This window comes from Monodelphis domestica, chromosome 2, assembly GCF_027887165.1.
Source record: "Monodelphis domestica isolate mMonDom1 chromosome 2, mMonDom1.pri, whole genome shotgun sequence".
Lineage (NCBI taxonomy): Eukaryota > Metazoa > Chordata > Mammalia > Didelphimorphia > Didelphidae > Monodelphis > Monodelphis domestica.
The window spans coordinates 102,613,927-102,633,915 of NC_077228.1; the positions used below are offsets into that span (position 1 = coordinate 102,613,927).

Genomic DNA, 19,989 nt, shown 5'->3' on the forward strand with positions numbered 1-19,989 from the left:
GATATATTTGGTGATGATGTTGGGGGAGTTTGGAGGTTCCTATTTCATAGAGGATGTGGCCCCCCAGGAGAGTGAAGCGCCCTGGGATACTGTGGCCGGGGAGATGCTGCCCCACCTTCCTCCTTTAAGCTTCCTCCACCTTTCCTCTGGCATTCCAGCTTGGGAGACGTGGAGAGGAGTGAATAGGTCCCCTTAGAAAAGAATCTTTAAACAGCCTAGGGGAAGCGAAGAAAACAACTTCAACCCCCTAACATTTCCCCTCCATCCCGCCCCCCAAGTCCAGAGCCTGAGAAAGGTTGGGCATGCTCAGCAAGCCTGGGTAGGTTTGGCCCAGGATCACAATGGGAGGGGAGAGAAGCGAGGGCGGGGCGCGGGGGAGGGGGGCAAGGGAGAGAGTGAAGTTGGGTAGGCAGGAGCAAGCTAGGGAGGGAGGGGGGAGGAGGGAGGAGGGGGGGGGGAAAGCAAGGAGGCCTGGAAGGAGAGGGCGCATGCGCACGTCCTGCATCTGCTCGCTCCTCCACCTAGTGCAGCAGCAGGAAAACCCGCAGCGGCGTCGGCGGAGGAAGGAGATCTTTCTCCTTAGTAGGGAAAGGGGAGAAAAAGCACAGAAAACCGAGAGGGCGAAGGCGAAGTGGGCAAGGGCCTGAGTGATCGGGGCCGGCGGCTTGCCATTCCCCATCTCTGCTCGTGGCAGCCGCCGGAGAGAAGGACGAGCACTAGCCCGTGGAGCCACCGGGGCCGCGGCCGGGGCCGCCGGGGAGGCGGGGAAGAGGACGGGGGCGGCCGCCTGCCCCGCGAGCCGCCGGGCCTGGGCCCGGGGCTCCGGCAATTCGCGCGCCTCGCCTCCCATCCGTCTCCGGGAGCGTACCCCGGGCCGGGTCTTGCGGAGCCGCGCCTGGTGGGTGACCACCCTCGGCCCCCCCCGAACATCCATCCTCCACCCGTTCTCCTCCTGTTCCTGCTCCTCCCCCTCATTTTCCTCCCAGATCAGGTCGCCCCCGAGCCGGTCGGGTCTCCCCGCCCCCTCAGGGAGCGCGCGCGCGCTCACGCAAGCCAGGGGCCGCCCGGAGCCGGGCCAGGCTCGGGGGGCAACGACAGCTTCTTTTCCAGGATGTGATTTTTAAGACCTTTCTTCACACGCCCCCTATTCCCCGGTCTTCTTCGGGGGCACTTGAATCCGGGGTCTCTTCGCTCCCCACCCTGCACACAAAGGGGGAGGCGGCGGCGGCGGTGAGAGCACGCACACAGACTCCACCCCCCCTTCAGTTCCCCACGCGTGGACCTCACGAGAGTCGCCCGTGGAAGAGCTCGCTTCGCTCCATTCCTATGCAGGGGAGGAGGCGGCGGCGGCGGCGCAGGAGGAGGCCGGCCCTCTGCTCCGACAGCTGAGATTCTCGGGCCTCCGTAGTGACCGGCCCCTGCTCGGGCCTCTGCCCCGTCTTGGGCCGTGTGATTGAGCTCCGGGGCGTGTGGGCACCTCCTCCTCTTCCTCTCGCTCCATCACTAACCCTCCCCCCACCCCCAGACCCGCGAGGCGGGGAGGCGACGATCATGTGAAGGTGAGAAACAGGACAATCTAAGGAGCCGTCGGGAAAGATGGGGGATGCTGCTGCAGACCCGAGGGAGATGAGGAAGACCTTCATTGTTCCAGCCATAAAGCCCTTTGACCATTACGATTTCTCCAGGGCCAAGGTCGCCTGCAATCTGGCCTGGTTGGTGGCCAAAGCCTTCGGGACAGGTAGGTGGTACCTGGTGTCTGGATCAGGCTGCCTCCCCAGTCTAGTCCTTTTCTCCCGATTTTGGGCTCCGCCAACTCCGTGGGACCCATGCCTGGCTGCTTTTCATAACAGGCTGAGTAATCAATATAATATCATCAATATAAGACTATAGGAGGAGATCGGTGATAAGGAAAATGAAAGGAAAACAGCAGTCAGTCAGCTATGTGCCAGACACTGGACTAAGCTCTGAGGGTACAAAGAAAGGCAAAAAAGATAGCTCCGGCTCTCTGTGGTCCTATGGTATTTCCCCCACCCTCCTTTTAAAAAACACAATCTTTTGTAGATTTTGTACACTTTTTTCTTCCTTGAGAGCTTTATGTGTGTGTGTTTTTACATTGAATAGTATTTTTTTCTCTCACTAGTAATTTTGATGACACCACCAAGAATTCTAGCTTCTTTTCTTCCCATATGAGAGAATGGTGGGTGGCGCACAAGTACAGTATTGATTTTGACATTTATGAGATAGCAGCCATTCAGGAAAGGTATAGCCCTTCAAGAGATGTTTCTTTTGTCATTCTGTGTTCTCGGGATCACTCCTCCCGTTCCCTTCTTTAAGGCCACTATAGTGCAATTTATTTTGAAGATTCTGCAGAATGAGGTAACTATTAGCTAAAATTTGAGAGTTTAGAAAATGACCTCTTACGGTTCTGGCAGTAATGCACCCCCCCCCCCCAAGCATTTATGAATGTCAATTTAGTGTTACCCGGAGGTGCATTTGTTAGATGATGTTGACACAGTATAATGAGTAGGGTCCTAGACTTGTCAGTACCCTGCTTCAGACCTAGCTTCTGAAATTTATTAGTTATGCGAACATGGCCCTGGATCATTGTTTAATAGGATAGATTTAGAGATGAAAGGTTTTTTTGGAGGTTATTAATTTAACCTTCGTTGATTTGAGGAGAGGTAAAGTACTTGCCCAAGGTCACTGTCTTGTCAGTCAGAATTTGAATTCAGGTCCTCTTGATGATAAATGCAATAGACTTTCATTTCATTTATCCTGTGTTTCCTCATATAAAATGGGGGTATTAATGCCAGTATAATCTTTGTGGGATTGTTTTGAAGCTCAAATGAGGTAATGTCTGTAGCACATTTAAATGCTATGTAAAGATTAGCCATTAAACATAGTTTATCCTATCTTTCCAAAATATGGTGGGAAAAATCCTCCAGTTATAATTCCGCAACTGTGTTGCAGTTTGGAGTGAATGTTTTGGAAAGTTTAAAGAGCTCTTAACTTTTATATAAAAATGCTTAGCATTATACAGTGGAAAGAGTAATGGATTTGTATATAATTAGGTGGAACTAGGATGAATCTTAGCTTCCATAACAGACTTTGAACCTTAGTTTACTCATTATAAGAAGGTGTATAATACTTATACCAGTTGTTACTAAGCCTAGAGTTCATGACTTTTTTCAGTTTGTGAATTTTGAATCTTAAGATTTAAGTCACTTAATATTTAAGATAGTTATCTGTATGTGTTCATTTTTGAGGTTTCTGTAACAGTTAAAGATTTCGAGAGGTAAAATTACTTAAGTTTCACTACTTAAAACTTGTTTATAGCTAAGATTTTCAATCCTTATATATCTAGGCTAATTAGCTCATGTTTTTAAAAGAAGTAAGTAAGGTTCTTTTTGAAATTGACTGGTTTCATACTTTAATATTGGTATTGACAGCACTAATTTTATGCAATAAGTAGGAAAGGGATGTCTGTGAAACATCATTTTGTCAAAATTTGTCTTAAAATACATCTCATACTTTGATATGCCTTTTGGAGTTAGTACGTGCTTTTTAGTTTTGCTGTGGACAGTAACAAAGCATGATATTTATAGTTGGGATTTTGAACCCCAAAATATACCAAGTCAAATATACTTTTTCTGTGAGACAGGAGACAGGAATGTATGCTAAATAAAATTTATGTTTGAAGAGAAAAATATGATTTTGAATTTCTAGAAATATATCCAAAGATGAAGGAAAATGTGTGCTCTGTTAATATATTAGAGGATGGCTTGTTTTAATTAGTCTAATTTAAATCCAAACTAAATTAGATCTGATATGGAAGGGAACCTTAGATGCCATATAGTCCTGTCCTCTTACAGATGGAGACTTGAGGCCAAGGGCAGTTTCACCTAGGTGACAGGACTTGAGTAAAGTTTTCTTGACTATAAACAATGTCTTTCATATCAACTTCATTAAGTGGAGCTATTTTCAGATGGACCGCTCAGCACCTTTCTGACTACAACAAAACAGTAGTCTTAAAACATTTTTCCTTAAAAAAAATTTAAGTGATCTTAATCTTTTTAAAAGACTTAAAAATGATTGTCTTAGTTCATTTATATGGCTGTGTGAAAATAGGCAAAAGGTTTAGTGACCTCATCAGTAAAATGGGGATAGTAATTTTTATGTTACCCAACTCCATGGGGTCGTTTTGAACAAAGCATTTTTAAAATCTTTAAAACTACAGAAATGTAGATTGTTTTGATTAGAACATTTCTTGGGTTTCAGGAAAAAATAAAGCATGCAAAATAGAAATTGGATAGAGATTTTTTCCTTTTGTTTTTTTTTTTTTTTGGGAAACAGTATGGAGTGGTGGAAAAAACTCTGGGTATAGAATTTATACAACAGGGACTTATGTGCTGGCACTGACACCTCAGAGCTGTGTGAGCTTAGCCAGGCACTTAAACTTGCTCTGAGTCTGATTCCTATCTGTATAAAAGCAAAAATAATGTTCAGACCACATGTTCTACAGCATTATTTTTGAAGCTCAAAAATTACTACGTAAAGTCTGTTTCCTAAAGCTATTATCCCATTTAGAACATAATTGGAAACTGAAAGTTAAAATTTTGCCTTGGATTTGAAGGACCTAGATCTAGTAAATAGAAAATGGCCTAGGTCTGAGAGGCACCAGTGAACCATTAAACTCATTGTGGCCATGATAAGTGAAAGGGTAATTAATTTCAACACGTGTGTGGGGAAATGGCACAAGCAGGACTTTTTTTATTTTACTTTTTGATATATAATTTTTTTATTTTATTGATTAAGAACATTTTCCCCTTGGTTACATGATTCATGTTCTTTCTCTCCCCTCTTCCCACCCCCCTCCCATAGCCAACAAGCAATTGGATTTTACAATGTGTCATTTATTGATCAAGACCTATTTCCTTATTTTTATTTGCAATAGAGTGATCATATAGAGTCTACATCCCAAATCATATCCATGTGATCAAGCAGTTGTTTTTCTTCTGTTTCTGCTCCCACAGTTCTTTCTCTGGATGTGGATAGCACTCTTTCTTAAGTCCCTCAGAATTGTCCTGGATCATTGCATAGATTGTGCCACAGTGTATCCATCTCTGTGTATAAGGTTCTCCTGGACAAGCAGAACTTTTCTAAGGTAGTTTTTACCTTTGGGGAGAGCAGGCATTAACTGTAACTAAAATGATTTGGATGGAGATAGTCATGCAGTTTACTTTGGTCTTGTTAACAGAATGGACAAAAATTATTCATGCTGGAGATTAGCATCACTAATCCTTTATGGAGATTCTACAGGTTAGCTGTGGGGACATAGTGGTCAGAGTGAAGAGAGCTGACTTCAGATCTAGGTTCAGTTTGAGCTTCTGACACTCCTGACTCTGTAATCTTGGAAAAGTAATTTAAACTTCTCAGTGCCTAAGACAACTTAACAAGACTAGAAATTGTAGAGAAAGGGATAAGGGAAAAGATCCCCCCTAAATTTCTGTACACTATTAAAGTCACAGACATGGGCAAAAAAACTGTATGTTCACCTCATTTTTCCTTATTCTTTTAACATTATAATTAATTCCCTTTCCTCTTTTTTTTTTAAACCCTTAACCTTCCGTCATAGAATCAATACTATGTATTGGTTCCAAGGCAGAAGAGTGGTAAGGGCTAGGCAATGGGGGTCAAATGACTTGTCCAGGGTCACACAGCTGGGAAATGTCTAAGGTCAAATTTGAACCTAGGACCTCCCATCTCTAGGCCTGGCTCTCAATCCACTGAGCTACCCAGCTGCCCCCCTCCCCCCCTTTCCTTTTTTAAAATAGAAGCTCATGAGTCAGGAAAACAGTAAACTTTTATTTCTAGATATTTTGGCAAGTTCTTCCTATTAAGCTGGAAAGGTTTTTGAAGAAAGATAACAGTATTGGAAAGAACCTTAGAGACTCTGTAGCTTAACCCTTTCATTGTTTTGCAGATGAGGTAACTGAGGCCCATTGGGTTTATTCAAGTGATTCATCCCTAGACTCCAAAGATAATACACTTTTCATTGTACCACACTGAGTTCAGTGTTTTATAAGAAGCTTACAATGGATTGGTGGGTACAACATTTACTTACATAAGTACATGTAGAACATAAATACATAGTTAATCCAAGTTAGTTAAATATGAGATAGATAAGGAGTGAGGGCCCTATGGGAATTACTAGTTTGGTAGATCAGGAAAGGATTCATGTCGAAGGTATTGCTCGAGCAACATCTTAAAGCAAGAGATTGTATGATGCAGAGACAAGTAAAGAGTGAAGGACAGCTAATGCAAAGGAATGGAACTTGTGAGAGGGAGTACATGTGATAAATTTTGAGAAGTTCAGTTTGGATGGACTGTAGGCTACAAGAAGAGAAGTCATATAATAGGCTAGAAATGCAGGTTGGGATCAGTTTGTATAAGACTTTAGAAGCCTATGCAAGAGTTCATATTTTATTACAGATGGAATAGGGAACCACAGGTTATTTGAGTAGAGGAACACTATGGTCAAATCTGTGCTTAAGAAAAATCACTTTGGCAGTGATGTGGAGGCTAGATTAAAGTAGGGAAAGACCAGGTAGGAGGGGCAGCTAGATAGCACAGTGGATAGACTTGGATTTGGAAGGACCTGGGTTCAAATGTGCCTTCAAACACCTCTTAGTTGTGTGACCCTAAGCAAGTTACTTACCATCAATTGCCTAGCCTTTACTTCTTTTCTGCTCTAGAATTGGATACTTAGTAGCAATTCCAAAACAGAAGGTAAGGACTATAAAAACAAAACAAAACAAACCTGGTAGTAGGCCATTGCAGTAGTTTAGACCACAGGGGATGAGAGCCTGAAGGGGGAAATAAGGTGTTATCTGTTTGAATGGTGCAAAAGATGTAGCGATAGAAACAGCAAGATCTGGCAACTAATTGGATATGTGGGATGAAGGAAAAATGAGTTGAAGACAATGCCAAGACAATGAACCTGAGATACTAAAAGTATTGGGGTTCCTTAGCAGAAATGAGGAGGTTTGATTCTGGGGGGAAGATGAGTTCTATTTTAGACATTTGTCTTCAGGGCATCCAGTTTGAAACTGGTTTGAAATGTCCAATAGGCAATTTAGTAACATGGGCTAAAACTCAAGGAAGAGACTAGTTGGGTCTATAGAACTGTCTGTGAGTCATCAGCATAGAATTAATATAAAACCACAGAAACTGATGAGGGTTTAAAGAGAGCATGCAGAAAGAAAAATGTGCAGCTAGGACAGAGCCAGGGTGGGGGTGGGAGCGGGGGCACTTGTAGTTAGAGGGCTGGATTTGAAGAATGAAACTTAGAAAGAGACTGGGTAGAAAGAGTCACTCAGATCTGCTTTCTGATCCATTTTCCACAGAACTGCGAAATTGATTATGGGATTAAAGATCTAGGATAAGAAAGGATTTCAGAAACTTTATTAAACTTCTGGTTCAACTGGCACCTTTTACAGATGAGGAAGTTTGTTTCTTGCTTTAAGGTCATATAGGTAGGTGGTCATTATCAGAAATGCAATTTGAACATGGGTCCTCTTATTCCAGAGCCAGTATTTCTACTAAACCAGGCCGTCTCCTAAATTATTCTTAGATAAGAGGTCTCATGGCATCCTCTATGGCTCAATAATTTTAATAATTTCTTGCTGCCTTTACCATAAAATATAGATTCCTTTGTTTTGGTATTTAAAATCCCCAATCTGGATCCAGCCTGTTTCCACCCTATTTCTGTAGGCTGATTAAAGTGATTTACATCACATTGTTATAGATCTCCTTGATATTTCCCATACATGATATATTTTTCATCTCATTGCCATTGTATGGGCTCTTCTTTTGAATTAAGAACCACTCCTGGAATGGTTTCTCTCCCTCACATCTTTTGGAGTCCCTAGCTCAGTGATGGCAAACCATTAGAGCAATGCCTGGCCCCGCCCCCACCCCTATATTGAGTACTGTGCTTGCCCCTCCCCCCATCATATGCTGGGAACACCCAGTCCACCCTTTACCCCACTCAGGGGAGGGAAGAGGTGCTGCCATTGGGCTTCTGGGAAGAGGGGCAGGTGATATGAAAAAAATGGCATCAGGTGAGGTGGAGAGGGGGAGGAGAGCAGCTCTGCCTGAGTCCCTTTGCCTTTCTGGTAAGGAACTGGACGGTGGGGGTTGGGAATGGAGGATGACTGAGTGCCCACAGAGAGTGCTCTTTGTGCCATCTTTGGCACCTATGCCATAGGTTCACCATCACTGCCCTAGCTACTTTTCAGGATTTCACCACTTGTTGGTTCCCTTCTCCCTAAATACACTGTATTTATTTTATATTTTTTTATCGATAGCCCTAAGTACATGGCATTTACTTTATATTTATCTTTCTACATGTTGTTTACCCTTGGTAGAATGTAAAGACTTCTGGAAAGAGACTTTCATTTTTGTCTTTATATCTTTAGTGCTTAGTATAGTGCTAGAAACATAGTAATGAATTCTTCTTTGAAATGAATTAAAGAACTAGATAGGTAAACATCAGAGATGGAATGATCTAAAAATAAGATAAAAAATAACTGGTCTTCAATACGTCAAGATATTTGACTTAATCAGTATGGATACTAATTTCGTTAGTGCATGAACCCCCCCCCTCCCCCCATAAACTGCTCTAGCCAAAAAAAAAATATTCTTTCATAGACAATCTGGCACTCTTCCCATACTTAGTTAGCTAAATTGGTCCATAGATGCTAGACCTAAACACAAAGCCTTTTTAACTTGGTTGAAGGAACTTGAAGGATTTGGAGCTGAAAGAGTTTCAGAAGCCATTTAATCCACCACTTCATTTTACAGATGAGGTTCTGAGGTACCAGAGAGTTTGTTACTTGCCCAAAGTCATCTAAGCAGAAGATCCAGAATTCAAACCATGTACTCTGAGCCTAAATCCCTTGCTCTTCCTACTATGTTATGCCACCATCTCTAAAGTGTCTCAGGCCATTGGAGCTACTAGAGACTGCTTCATTCTCATAAATTCCTAACCAGAATATTGAAATAGGTTTTCCTTCTGTGTTGGTTGATCTTCAAGAACTAAGAATCAATTCCATACATTGAAGAATAATTGAGTGGTACTTCAGAGAGATGTAACTAATATGAAAATATTGGTAAAGTAATATCATAGAAATACTTATCAAGCCATGATGATTAAGTTAATTGTAATTCTTAAGAAAATCTTTTCTCTAGAAATAAATTTTGTTACATGCAGACTTAGAAACAAAAATTTTCTGCTTAACCTATTCCATCCCTTAATCTTATGTTTAGAGATTGGAGAGAAATTAAAAAACATAAATGAAAAATAAGTAACAATATTCAGAATACTTGGTATGTAAATTACATGAAAATTATTAAAAGAATATGTGCTTGACTATGTTTATTCTTGAGATTATTTTAGTTATTTGAGAACCCTTTGGGGGTATTGACGGCTCTTTTTCCAATTGTTATTTAAAGCACTCATTTGTCTAGTATTGTCAGGGATGTGGAAGATGATGCCTCTATTATCTATCATAATATTTTTTAAATTTTTGTAGAGCATTGCAAGGCAAAGGTATTATGGGAAATTTAGTGATAGTTGTAACAAGCTCCCTGGATCTGACAGAAGTTTATGGTTTACTAATTAATTTGTGGAAAAACTGTGTTGCAGAGCAAGATATATATATATATACCTACCTTATGAGGGGGGGGGACAAGATTTAAGTCTGACTTGATCCACTATTATAGAGGAGAGGGTATCAGTAGAGGTAGACCTTGAGGGAGACATAGAATAGATGGATAGAAGAAATCAGTAGGTGGTGGAGGGTATGCCAGGAAGAGATAATGACATGATCAGAAGCAAGACAGAAAAATACAAGATGCATTAATAGAATAGTTCAGTATGGGTGGAGTATCAGAGAAGATATACATCTATTTATACGAATCGGTACATGACCTATCTAAATCTTTACATAGATATAGGGTAACATAGATGGGAGATAAAGGCAGAAAAGATAATTTTTGTGGTGGCCTGATTTTGAGGAACTTTCCATGTTAGGCTAAAATAAGGAGTTTTGGATTTATTTCTTGTATGAAGAATTTTACTTTCTACTATTAAACAAATCAGCGATTTTAATATAACTTATTATTATAATAAATGTATAGCATATTATTAGAATTAAAAAAAAATAGAATGAACCATCTTTTCCAGATTTAAATATCAGTCAATAAGCTTTTTTTAAGCACATACTATATGCTAAGATACTTTGTTATGTTAAGGGAATACAACCATGAAAATGAAACTATTCCTGTTATAAAAGATATCTTGTTCTAGAGGATAATATGTACACATGAGAGTACATACAAAATACTGTATAGTAAAATTTAGTAGGAGAGCAGCTGAGAGGATATTGAAAGACTGTTCTGGAGGATATGGTGTATGAGCTGAACTTTAAAGGGAAATACCTTGTATTCTTAGGGGTAGAGGTGAGGAATGAGCCGATTTTAGGAAAGGAGAATAGCCAGTTTGAAGACATAAAACAGGAGATGGAATAGTGTATTTAAGGGATAGCAAGAAAGCCAGTTTGACTAGATTGTGGAGTATTGTAGAGTGTGTAAAAGCATAGCAATGTAGAATAATTTTTTTTGAGTGTTTCACTATTTTCATAGTCACCCAGATTTTCAGCTCTTCTTGTTCACCCTGCAAATCTAATTGGTTGTTATATATTCTCATTTTACTTTTTTTTTTTGTTATAAAGATACTTTTATTTTAACAATTACACAGAATAACAAATTTCCACATAAGTTTTCCAAACTTATATGATCCAAATTGTCCTTCTTTCCCTTTTCCTGGAGCTGGCAAGCAATTCAATTTGAGTTAAACATGAATTATCATGTCATTTTACTTTCACAACATCTTGAATAAATGTTCTCTTCTCTCCACTACTCCATTTCAGGTCCTCATTACTTAATGACTTGAATTTGCTCTCCTTGTCTCAAGTTTTTCCCTACTACATCTTTTACATAACTGCCACAGTGATTTTCCTTAAATAAAAGTCGTAACATATCACTTCCTCACTCAATAAACTTCAGTGGCTTCATATAACTTTGTAACATCAGATGTAAATACCTTTGGTATTTAAATCCCTCATAACCTAGCCTCATCCTATCTTTCTAGCCTTATCCTATATTACTCCCCTTCATACACACTGAATTTTAGCCAGATATGATGTACATGTTGAGATTGAGATGCCTATAGGACATTCAGTTTCAAATGTGGATATTGGCAGACTGTATATGTAGATCTGGGAGTCATCTTTGTAGATAATTTAAGTCATAGGGGCTGATGAGATTACCCAGAAAGTATAGTGATAGAACAAAAGGGAATCTGGACAGAGCCTGGAAATACATTCACAGATAAGTATTTAGGCTAAAAGATAAACATCCAACCTTACTGATAGGAAGAGAACCAAGAGAGAAAATGGTCCTGAAAAATTTGGAAATTAGAGAGTAGCTAAGAGGGGGGTGGGTGTGGGAGGGTAGAGGGAGAGAATCAGCAGAAGCAAGTGCTATAAATGATGGCAAAAGAAAATTGAATCTGAAAATTTGTAACCATCTGATCTTTACAAATTTTAGGAATAGTTTTTCCTTCAGGTGGGATAATTATATTTGGAAAATTTCCATAGAAATTTTCTATAGAATTTATATAGAAATTAATCTAAATTTACTGCTTAATTTTTAGGAGTTCTGATCTGATTTTCTTAGATATTATGTAGAGTATCTTGCTTTATGCTTTGTCAAGATTCTATAGCTCTTTTTCTATTGGTGAATGGGATGTTGATGATTAGTAGACAAAATTATTTTTAATTAAAATATTCTAGTTACAATGGCATAGATTCATTAGTAGTGATTAAACTTGATGCCTTATTGTGACTAGTAATTGTTTATACTTATTTAGTACCTTTTCATCCAAGTATGTTTTAAAAACATACTTACTCATACGACATCATCATGAATTATATGAATAATAGTACTATTTCTTCTCTTTTGTTTCAACCCATTTATTTCCCTTCATCCTTTGGAGTGGTCCCTTAAACAATCTGTTCTTCAGATTTTCTATATATTTTAATGAAATATCCATACCAACTTCAGCTTTTTAGATCATTAGAAGAATACTACAATAGTCAACAAGCATTTATTTAGTGTACTATATGTATACTATGTGCTAGGCACTGTACTAAGCACTGGGAATACAAAGGAAGACAAAAAATATTCCTTATTGTCAAAGAGCTCACCATCTTAAGAGAAGACAACATGAAAATATGTATAAATAAGTTCTATACAGGATAAGTTGGAGATAATCAAGAGGAAAGGCACTAGCATTAAGGAAGAAAGACTTCTTTAAGAAAGCAGGACTTTATCTGTTCATTGAAGGAATCCAGGAGCAGAGAGTTCCAAGCATGGAGGACAGCCAGTGGAAATGTTGATATAATATTTGAGAAATCCTAAGGAGGGCAGTGACGCTGAGGTGTACATGGGGAGGGGTGGGATGGGGTAAGAGTATAAGAAGATTGAGAAGATGAGAGGTTTTGAAGGGCTTTGAATGCCAATGAAGATTTTGTTTTATCCTGGAGGTGATAGACAGTAGAGTTTATTGAATATAGGGAAGTGACATGATTAAACTTGCATTTTAGGAAGATTAATTTGATAGATGAATGGAGAGGGTACTGGAGTGAAGAGAGATTTGAGACAGCCCAAGCATTAGGCTATTGCAGTAGTACAGGCTTGAGGTGATAAGAGCCTATGCCAGGGTGATGTGATGTTACTATCAGGAAAGAAAGTGAGGCACATAGAAGTGATGTTATGATGGTAAAAAAGATTTGGCAAAATTGGTTTTGGTTGGGGGAGATAGAATGAGAAATTGAGGATAACAATTTGGCTAACTAGGAGCATGGTGGTGCCCTCAGTAGTAACTGGTAAAATAAGGGAAGATTTTTGGGAAAAGAAAATGAGTTCAGTTTTGGACATATTGAGTTTAAGAAGTCTATGTAACATTCAGTTCTAGATATCCAACAGGAAGTTGGAGATGAGAGTCTAGCAATTAGGACCAGATGAAATCACCAAGGGTGAAAGTATGGAGGGAGAAGAAAAGAGCATCCAAGGGACCCAGGTTATAGTCCTTGGGGGACAAATATTAGCTGCTGTGACTTGGATGAAAATCTAGCAAAGGAGACTGAGAATGGCCTGGAGAGATTAGATATTTTTTTAAACCTTCACCTTCCATCTTAGCATCAATACCTATGTATTGGTTCCAATGCAGAAGAGTGGTAAGGGCTAAGCAATGGGGGTTAAGTGACTTGCCCAGGGTCACACAGCCAAGCAGTGTCTTCTGAGACTAGATTCAAATCCAGGACTGTCTCTGGGCCTGGCTCTCAATCCACTGCTACCCAGATGCCCCCGAGAGATTAGTTATTAATAATAACAAATCACATTTCTTAATGTTTGCAAAACACTTTCTTCCCCAAATCCCTATAGGAAGGTGTAATATATAAGATTACTCCTATTTGACAATTAAAGAAGCTGAGGCTCAGAGAAGTGAAAGGACTTGCCCTTGGTCAACACATATTAGGTGTGTCAGAGTCAGGATTTGAATACAGTTTTTTTCTAACTCCTAGTCAAGCACTCGTACTGCCTTCCTCTCTTTTACATTTAATTTATATAAATACTAAATATTTTTCACTTTTTAATTTAGATTTTCCTGAGATAATTATCATTTCCGTTTTATAAACAGTTTAAAAAGATTTCTTTTTTGTTATTGCAGCCAAAATAGAGGAAAATAATGAAGACAATGTAAGAGAAATTTCAAATTCCTGTAAATTCTTTACATCTTCAGTGCTTTGAATCCTGGCTTTTTGACCTGAAGCAGGTTACTTGACTTCTAAACTACAGATTCCTCATCTATAGGATAAGGAAGTTGGGCTAGATAATTTTAAGGTGCTTTTCAACCTTCAATCACATATATATATGTTCCTGTTCATACTTAATACTTTGGGAAGTTCCTGTCCTTCCCTTCCCCCTTTTCATATAAGGACATTGAAACAGTTAATTGAGAAAATGGCTTTTTTGGGAAAGACTAAAATGGATACAGACTTCAAGGTCTTTACTCAGTGTTTCCTTTTAAAAAATAATCTATAAAAATGATTAGGAGACTTTTTTCCCATTAAAAAATGGTCCTTTTTACATTGCTGTTATTTTCTAATTACCCCTCCCCCCTTTTTTCCTTGTAACAAAGTATGGTTAAGCAAAATATACTAATGAATTAAGTGAGTAATAGCATTTGCCATATTCTTTATTTCTAGCCTGCCATCTCTCTGTGGGGACTTGGGCTTCTGGAGTCAATCTCAGTCATTTCGTTGATCTGTTTTATTTTCCTTATACTATTGTGAATATTCCCCTCCATTCTACTATTTAGTTTACTCTTTATTCATACAAGTCTTCCTAAGGTTTTCTGTTCTCTGTTTTTTATTTTAGTACAGTATTCTGTTAAATCTATATCCTATACTTTTGTTCAGCCATTTCCCAGTTTACGGTCACACATTGTGTTTCTATGTTTTGCTACTACAATAGCTATGCTATTATAAATAATTTGGTATATATGAGAATTTTCCTCTGTCTTTGATATGTATTTGGTGTTATACTCACCGGTGTTATCACTGGTTCAGTGTATAGTCTAGTTTTTTTTGTATAAATAGTTTTAAGTTGTTTTGTAGAACAGTTAGACCAATTCACCACAGTGTATTGATGTATCTTATCTTCTCACAATTTTCATTATTTTTATTATTAAGTAAAGCTTGGGTTTAATTTACATTTCTCTTATTGATTTAGATAATTTTTCATATGGTTGTAGTTTGCATTTATTTTTGAAAAAAATAAGCTTGTTGATGCATTTTGTTTTTACATATCATTCATTTCAGGAAATCATGCTTCACCTTCTCTGTGCTATCCTCAGCCGAACTTTCTCTTATAAGAAAAACAAAACAAAACACTAAATACAATGATCTTGTCAGGAAAGTAAAAAATACTCTGCCCAAGTAGGCCCTTATCTCTTTCTGTTGAAATGAAATAAATGAACAAGCTTTTATTAAATCTGTCCTATGTGGCAGGTACTGAACTAGGTGAGAGGAATACAAAGATTAAGATGAAACAGTTCTTGCTTTTAAGAAGCTGACCTTACACTTGAAAGTATTTTAAATTATCTGATTTTTCAATTACTCAGAGTTCACTTGCTTTTAACTTTTAACCACCTTTTAATTAAATTGTAATATTGTATGTTGCTGTGCTGGTTGTAAATATTTTGTCCTAAAATAATACATGCAAATTTTCCTATGTTTCTTTGAATTCCTTCTATTTATTCTTTTTACTGCATAATATTCCATTATGTTCATGAGCCACAGTTTACCTATTTTACAGTTGATGAATAACCATTTTGTTTACAGTTTTTTTTGCTGCTACTAGGTTCTGCTATGAAAAAATTGAGTATATATATATTAGACCTTTTCTTTCCTTGGGGTTTATATTTATACCAAGTATTGGAAACTAGGTGACATATGGTATAGAGCTCTGGGCCCTGGAGTTAGGAAAACCTGAGTTCAAATCTGTCCTTAGACACTACCTGTGTGACCCCAAGCAAGTTAGTTAACTGCTGTCTGATAAAGTTTCCTTAACTGTAAAATAGGAATATAATACTATAATATAATAATCTACCTCCTAGGGTTGTTAAGATAAAATGAGGTATTTATAAAGCACTGTACTTGGCACAAGGCAAGTGCCTAACAAATGCTTGTTCCTTTCTTAGTAAATGCTTGTTCCTATGAACAATTTAATTACTTTTCTTTCACAGTACATATTGATATTCAGAATATTTGTACTAATTCTTATTTCAACCAATAGTTTATTGCTATGCCTGTTCTCCTATAGCCCTGCCAACATTGACTTCCCTTTCCTTCTCCATTTCTCAAGTCAATTTATTGCCACACTGCCTTTGGATTCTAAAGTCCTACCTTTCCCTCCCTTCCTCAATTGCCACTTAATCTCTTGACAACCTTAGACTTAGATTATTTGCTCCATCCACCATCCATATGTACAATTAATGTTATCCAAGTTCAACTGGTTCTTCACTGCAGTAAGATAATCCTTTTATTCCTCTCTAAAATATTCCCTCCTGGACGTGGAAAAATAGGTATATTAATGCTATGTTGGTATGGAGAACAATTTGGAACTGTGCCTAAAGGACTATAAAACTATGCATACCTATTGACCTAGCAATATCACTTCTAGGTCTCTATCCCAGAGAGATCAAAGAAGAAGGAAAAGTATCTTTATGTTCCAAAATATTTACTGCATCTCTCTTTATGAGAGCAAAGAATTGGAAACTTTTAGGGGATACCAATCAATTGGGAAGTAGCTAAATGAGTTGTGATATATGATTGTGATGGAATACTATTGTTCTGTAAAAAAGGTCAAGGTTGTGGTTTCAGAAAAACCTAGGAAGACATATATAAACTGTCCAAAGTTCAAGCAGCAGAACCAGGTGAACACTGTATATATATATAGTAAAAGCCTATTATCATCAACTGTGAAAAACTCAGCTACTCTAATTAATTCTATATCCAAGATAATTCCAAAGGACCCTATCCATCTATTGAGAGAACTGATGAACTTTTGAGTACAAATTGAAGTGTATTTTTTTCAATTTCTTTTTTTTCCTTCTCCCTCTGCCCCCAACATGGCTAATATGGAAATGTATTTTGCAACTTCACATGTATAATTCCTACCATATTGCTTGCATTCTCAGTGAGTGGGGGGTGGGGAGACAGAAAATTAGAACCTCAAAATTTCTAAAAATGGATGCTAAAAATTAAACATACATATTTTATACACACATATTTCCTCCTTTCCCTCCTCAGAGGACGTTTTCCAACTCTTTCTTCTTTCCTCAAACCTCCCACAGTTCTTTTCTCCACTTTGAGCTAGGCAGACCTTTCTGTATTTTACTCAGAAAATTGTCAAAACCCTTTGACATAATTTTCTACTCTCTCCTTCAGTCTTCAAGAATGTGTCCTTTTTTCTTTCCAAGGATAATCTCTTTACATGTGCCTTTGATCTCATCCTTTTCTGCCTTTTCTAACAGATTACAAAACCAGTTATCCTCTGACTCATTTTCAACCTTTCCTTATCACTTCTTTGCCTACTTTTTTCAAATATGTGTTCCCCTCCACTCCTCCCTACCTAAGCTCCCCTAGACCTCATTCCCTTTAAGCTATTATCCTTTCTTGGCCAGACACTTTGAAATATGTTTTTATACTCTTTACCTCTAGTTCTCTTCTCATTCACTCCTCAATCTTTTACAATCTGGCTTCCATATTCATCTCTCCAAAGTTACCATTGTCTCTTAATTGCCAGATCTGATGGCCCTTTCTTAATTTTTATCCTTCTTGACCTACCTGCTGCATTTGATTCAGTTCACCACCCTTTCCCCCAGAATACTCTCTTTTATGGGTTGTTATGACTCTATTCTCACCTGGTTCTTTGCCTGTCTAATTGCTCCTTCTTCTTTAATGGGCTTAGTTATCAGAATCATATCCCCTAACTTAGTCATGGCAAACTTTTTAGTGACTGAGTGCCCAAACTGTAATCGAGCTGCCTCTTTACCCCAGAGAGAGGGGAGGAAGCAAGCACTTCCATTGGACTGCTGGGTAGAGGGGCAGGGAGTGACAGAAATGTCCTCAGGATGGGTGTAGAGGGGGAGGGGAGCAGCCTCCTCTGGCATACATGCCATAGATTCACTAACACTGCCCTAATGTATAAGACTTGGTAACAGACTCTTCTTTTTATACTCATCAGCTTTTTTGAGTTTAACTATCCCTTCTATGCAGAGAAATAACAATTCTTTACATCTAGTCCCTACCACTCTCCTCCAATTTCAGTCTTGTATCTTGTACATATTTGACCTTTCAAATTGAATGTCTCAGAGACATCCTAAACTCAGTATATCTAAAAATGAACTGATTCATTTTCTTCCTAAGCCTTTGCATCTTCCAGATTTTCATATTTTTGTCAAAGGCACCTTAGCATTATACACCTTATTCTCCCTCACTCTCAGTTCACATAACCAAATCATTCTATTTGCACAGTAGCTCTTACAAATGACCCTTTCCCTTCTCTTACACAATCACCTCTTTAGGTCACTTCCTTATTGCAAATTACTGCAATGACCTAGAACTAGGTGGTACAGTGATAGAGCACTGGGCCTATAGTCAAGAAGACCCGAGTTCAAATTTGAAATCATATACTTATTAGCTATATGACCTGGCAAGTAACTTAATTTGTGCTTATCTCAGTTTCCTCATCTATAAAATTAGGATAAAAAAATAGTTCCAACCCCTCAGAGTTGTGAGGATCAAATGAGTTAATATTTGTAAAGTGATTTTCAAACCTTCAAAGTACCATCTCTGTGGGAACAGCATATAATTTGTCATTAAGACTTGACATCTAACTATTGTTGTTAATAGCTTTGATTTTCAGAATTATTGTTGTAATGTTTAGAGTTTTGTAATTTGTTGGCTCTCTTAGATTTTTTTAGATACATGCCCAATTCATTGATCTGTTTTTTTCCTTTTTTTGTTGCTAAAAGTGTTGAAAGATAATTTCCTTTCAGACTGCTTTAAATGCATCTCAGAAGTTTCAGTATGTTATCTCATTGTTGTCATTTTTGTTAATTTGTGGTTTTCTATTTGCAGTGAGAATGAATATGCTTAACACTAATAAGCAATTTGTTTTTACTCCATTGTCTCTTTTTTCCTTAAGCTCAGACCCAGTCACAAATTTTTGGCCCTTTCTTTTCCTTTAGTCCTTCATTTATATTGATCTTCTAAAGTTGGAATTTATGTATGACTAATCATTCCCTTACAGTACTTTTCTTTTTAAACCTCTTCCTTCTCTTCCCTGTTCTTGTCTGTTTTGTTTGAAGTTTTTCTATATCCAAGGCTTGTGCATTTGTGTTCATTCTTCCTTCGACTGGTTCAGATAACCGTGAGATTCATATGGTACCCACTTTCTCAAAAATATTTGTATAGACTTTCTTTTGCACCTCAATTTTATGAATTAGTAAATTTCCTCCTTTTCTCTACCTTTCTATCCAAGTGTTTTTCTTTTTCTCCTAATTTTTCTTTCTTCACATGACATCAAAATACAATTATCTCAGACCTTCTGTTTTTCTTATTTTACTCCCTCTTTGACCTTTGAAGATACCAAGTTTCTGAGGGGATTTTTTTTCCCTCATAGAATAAATATTCTATAAAAAAAATAAAAATTTTGTCTTAGGTTTCTCTTGACTCTTGGGTTTACATTTTAGCGATTATACTGAATGTTTAGAATTCTTCCATTTTACATAAAGGTCCATTTTTTTTTTACCGTTTAATATTATATCCGTTATTCCAGGTAAGTTATTGATTGTAAGGCCTTACTTTTTGCCCTTTCAAAAAGCACATTCTAAGCTCATCTCTATTTATAGTAGTGGTAGCTGCCAGTTTCTGGTTGATTTTGACTTATGATTCTTTGGTACTCTTTCTTTTTGGCTTCTAAAAGCATTTTTTTCTTTAGTTAGAAAGCTCTGGATTTTTGCCCTGACATTCCTTGATGGTTTTTACTTTAGGATTTCTTTAGTGAGTTGACCAGCAGACTTTTGTTTTTACTTTGTATTCTAGTCTTAATGTTTTTGGGTAGTTTTCAGTTATGATTTCTTAGACTATGGTGTCTAGGCTTCTTCTTTTTTTTTTTGTTATGATTTTTCTGGTAGTCCAGTGGTTCCTGCTTTTTAAAAATTAAAAAAATTTTTTTTAAATTAATTTATTTAGAATATTTTTCTATGGTTACATGATTCATGTTCTTTCC

At 38.0% G+C, this 19,989-nt stretch overlaps 1 protein-coding gene across 5 annotated transcripts in view; it reads left to right on the forward strand.

Annotated features, from left to right (window-relative positions):
- Positions 1–524: 524 nt before the first annotated feature.
- CAMSAP2 (calmodulin regulated spectrin associated protein family member 2) overlaps positions 525–19,989 on the forward strand; it is a 154,654-nt gene continuing 135,189 nt past the window's right edge. For 2 of the 5 annotated variants that reach the window (XR_008916139.1, XM_007481040.3), the window contains exon 1: positions 525–1,738. Coding sequence is in view for 4 of the 5 variants with exons in the window: in XM_007481040.3 (XP_007481102.2) it covers positions 1,597–1,738 (142 nt within the window). In the remaining variant the exon portion in view is untranslated. The remainder of the gene's footprint in view (positions 1,739–19,989) is intronic. The other 3 variants (XM_007481041.3, XM_007481042.3, XM_003340117.4) reach the window with 2 other exon arrangements.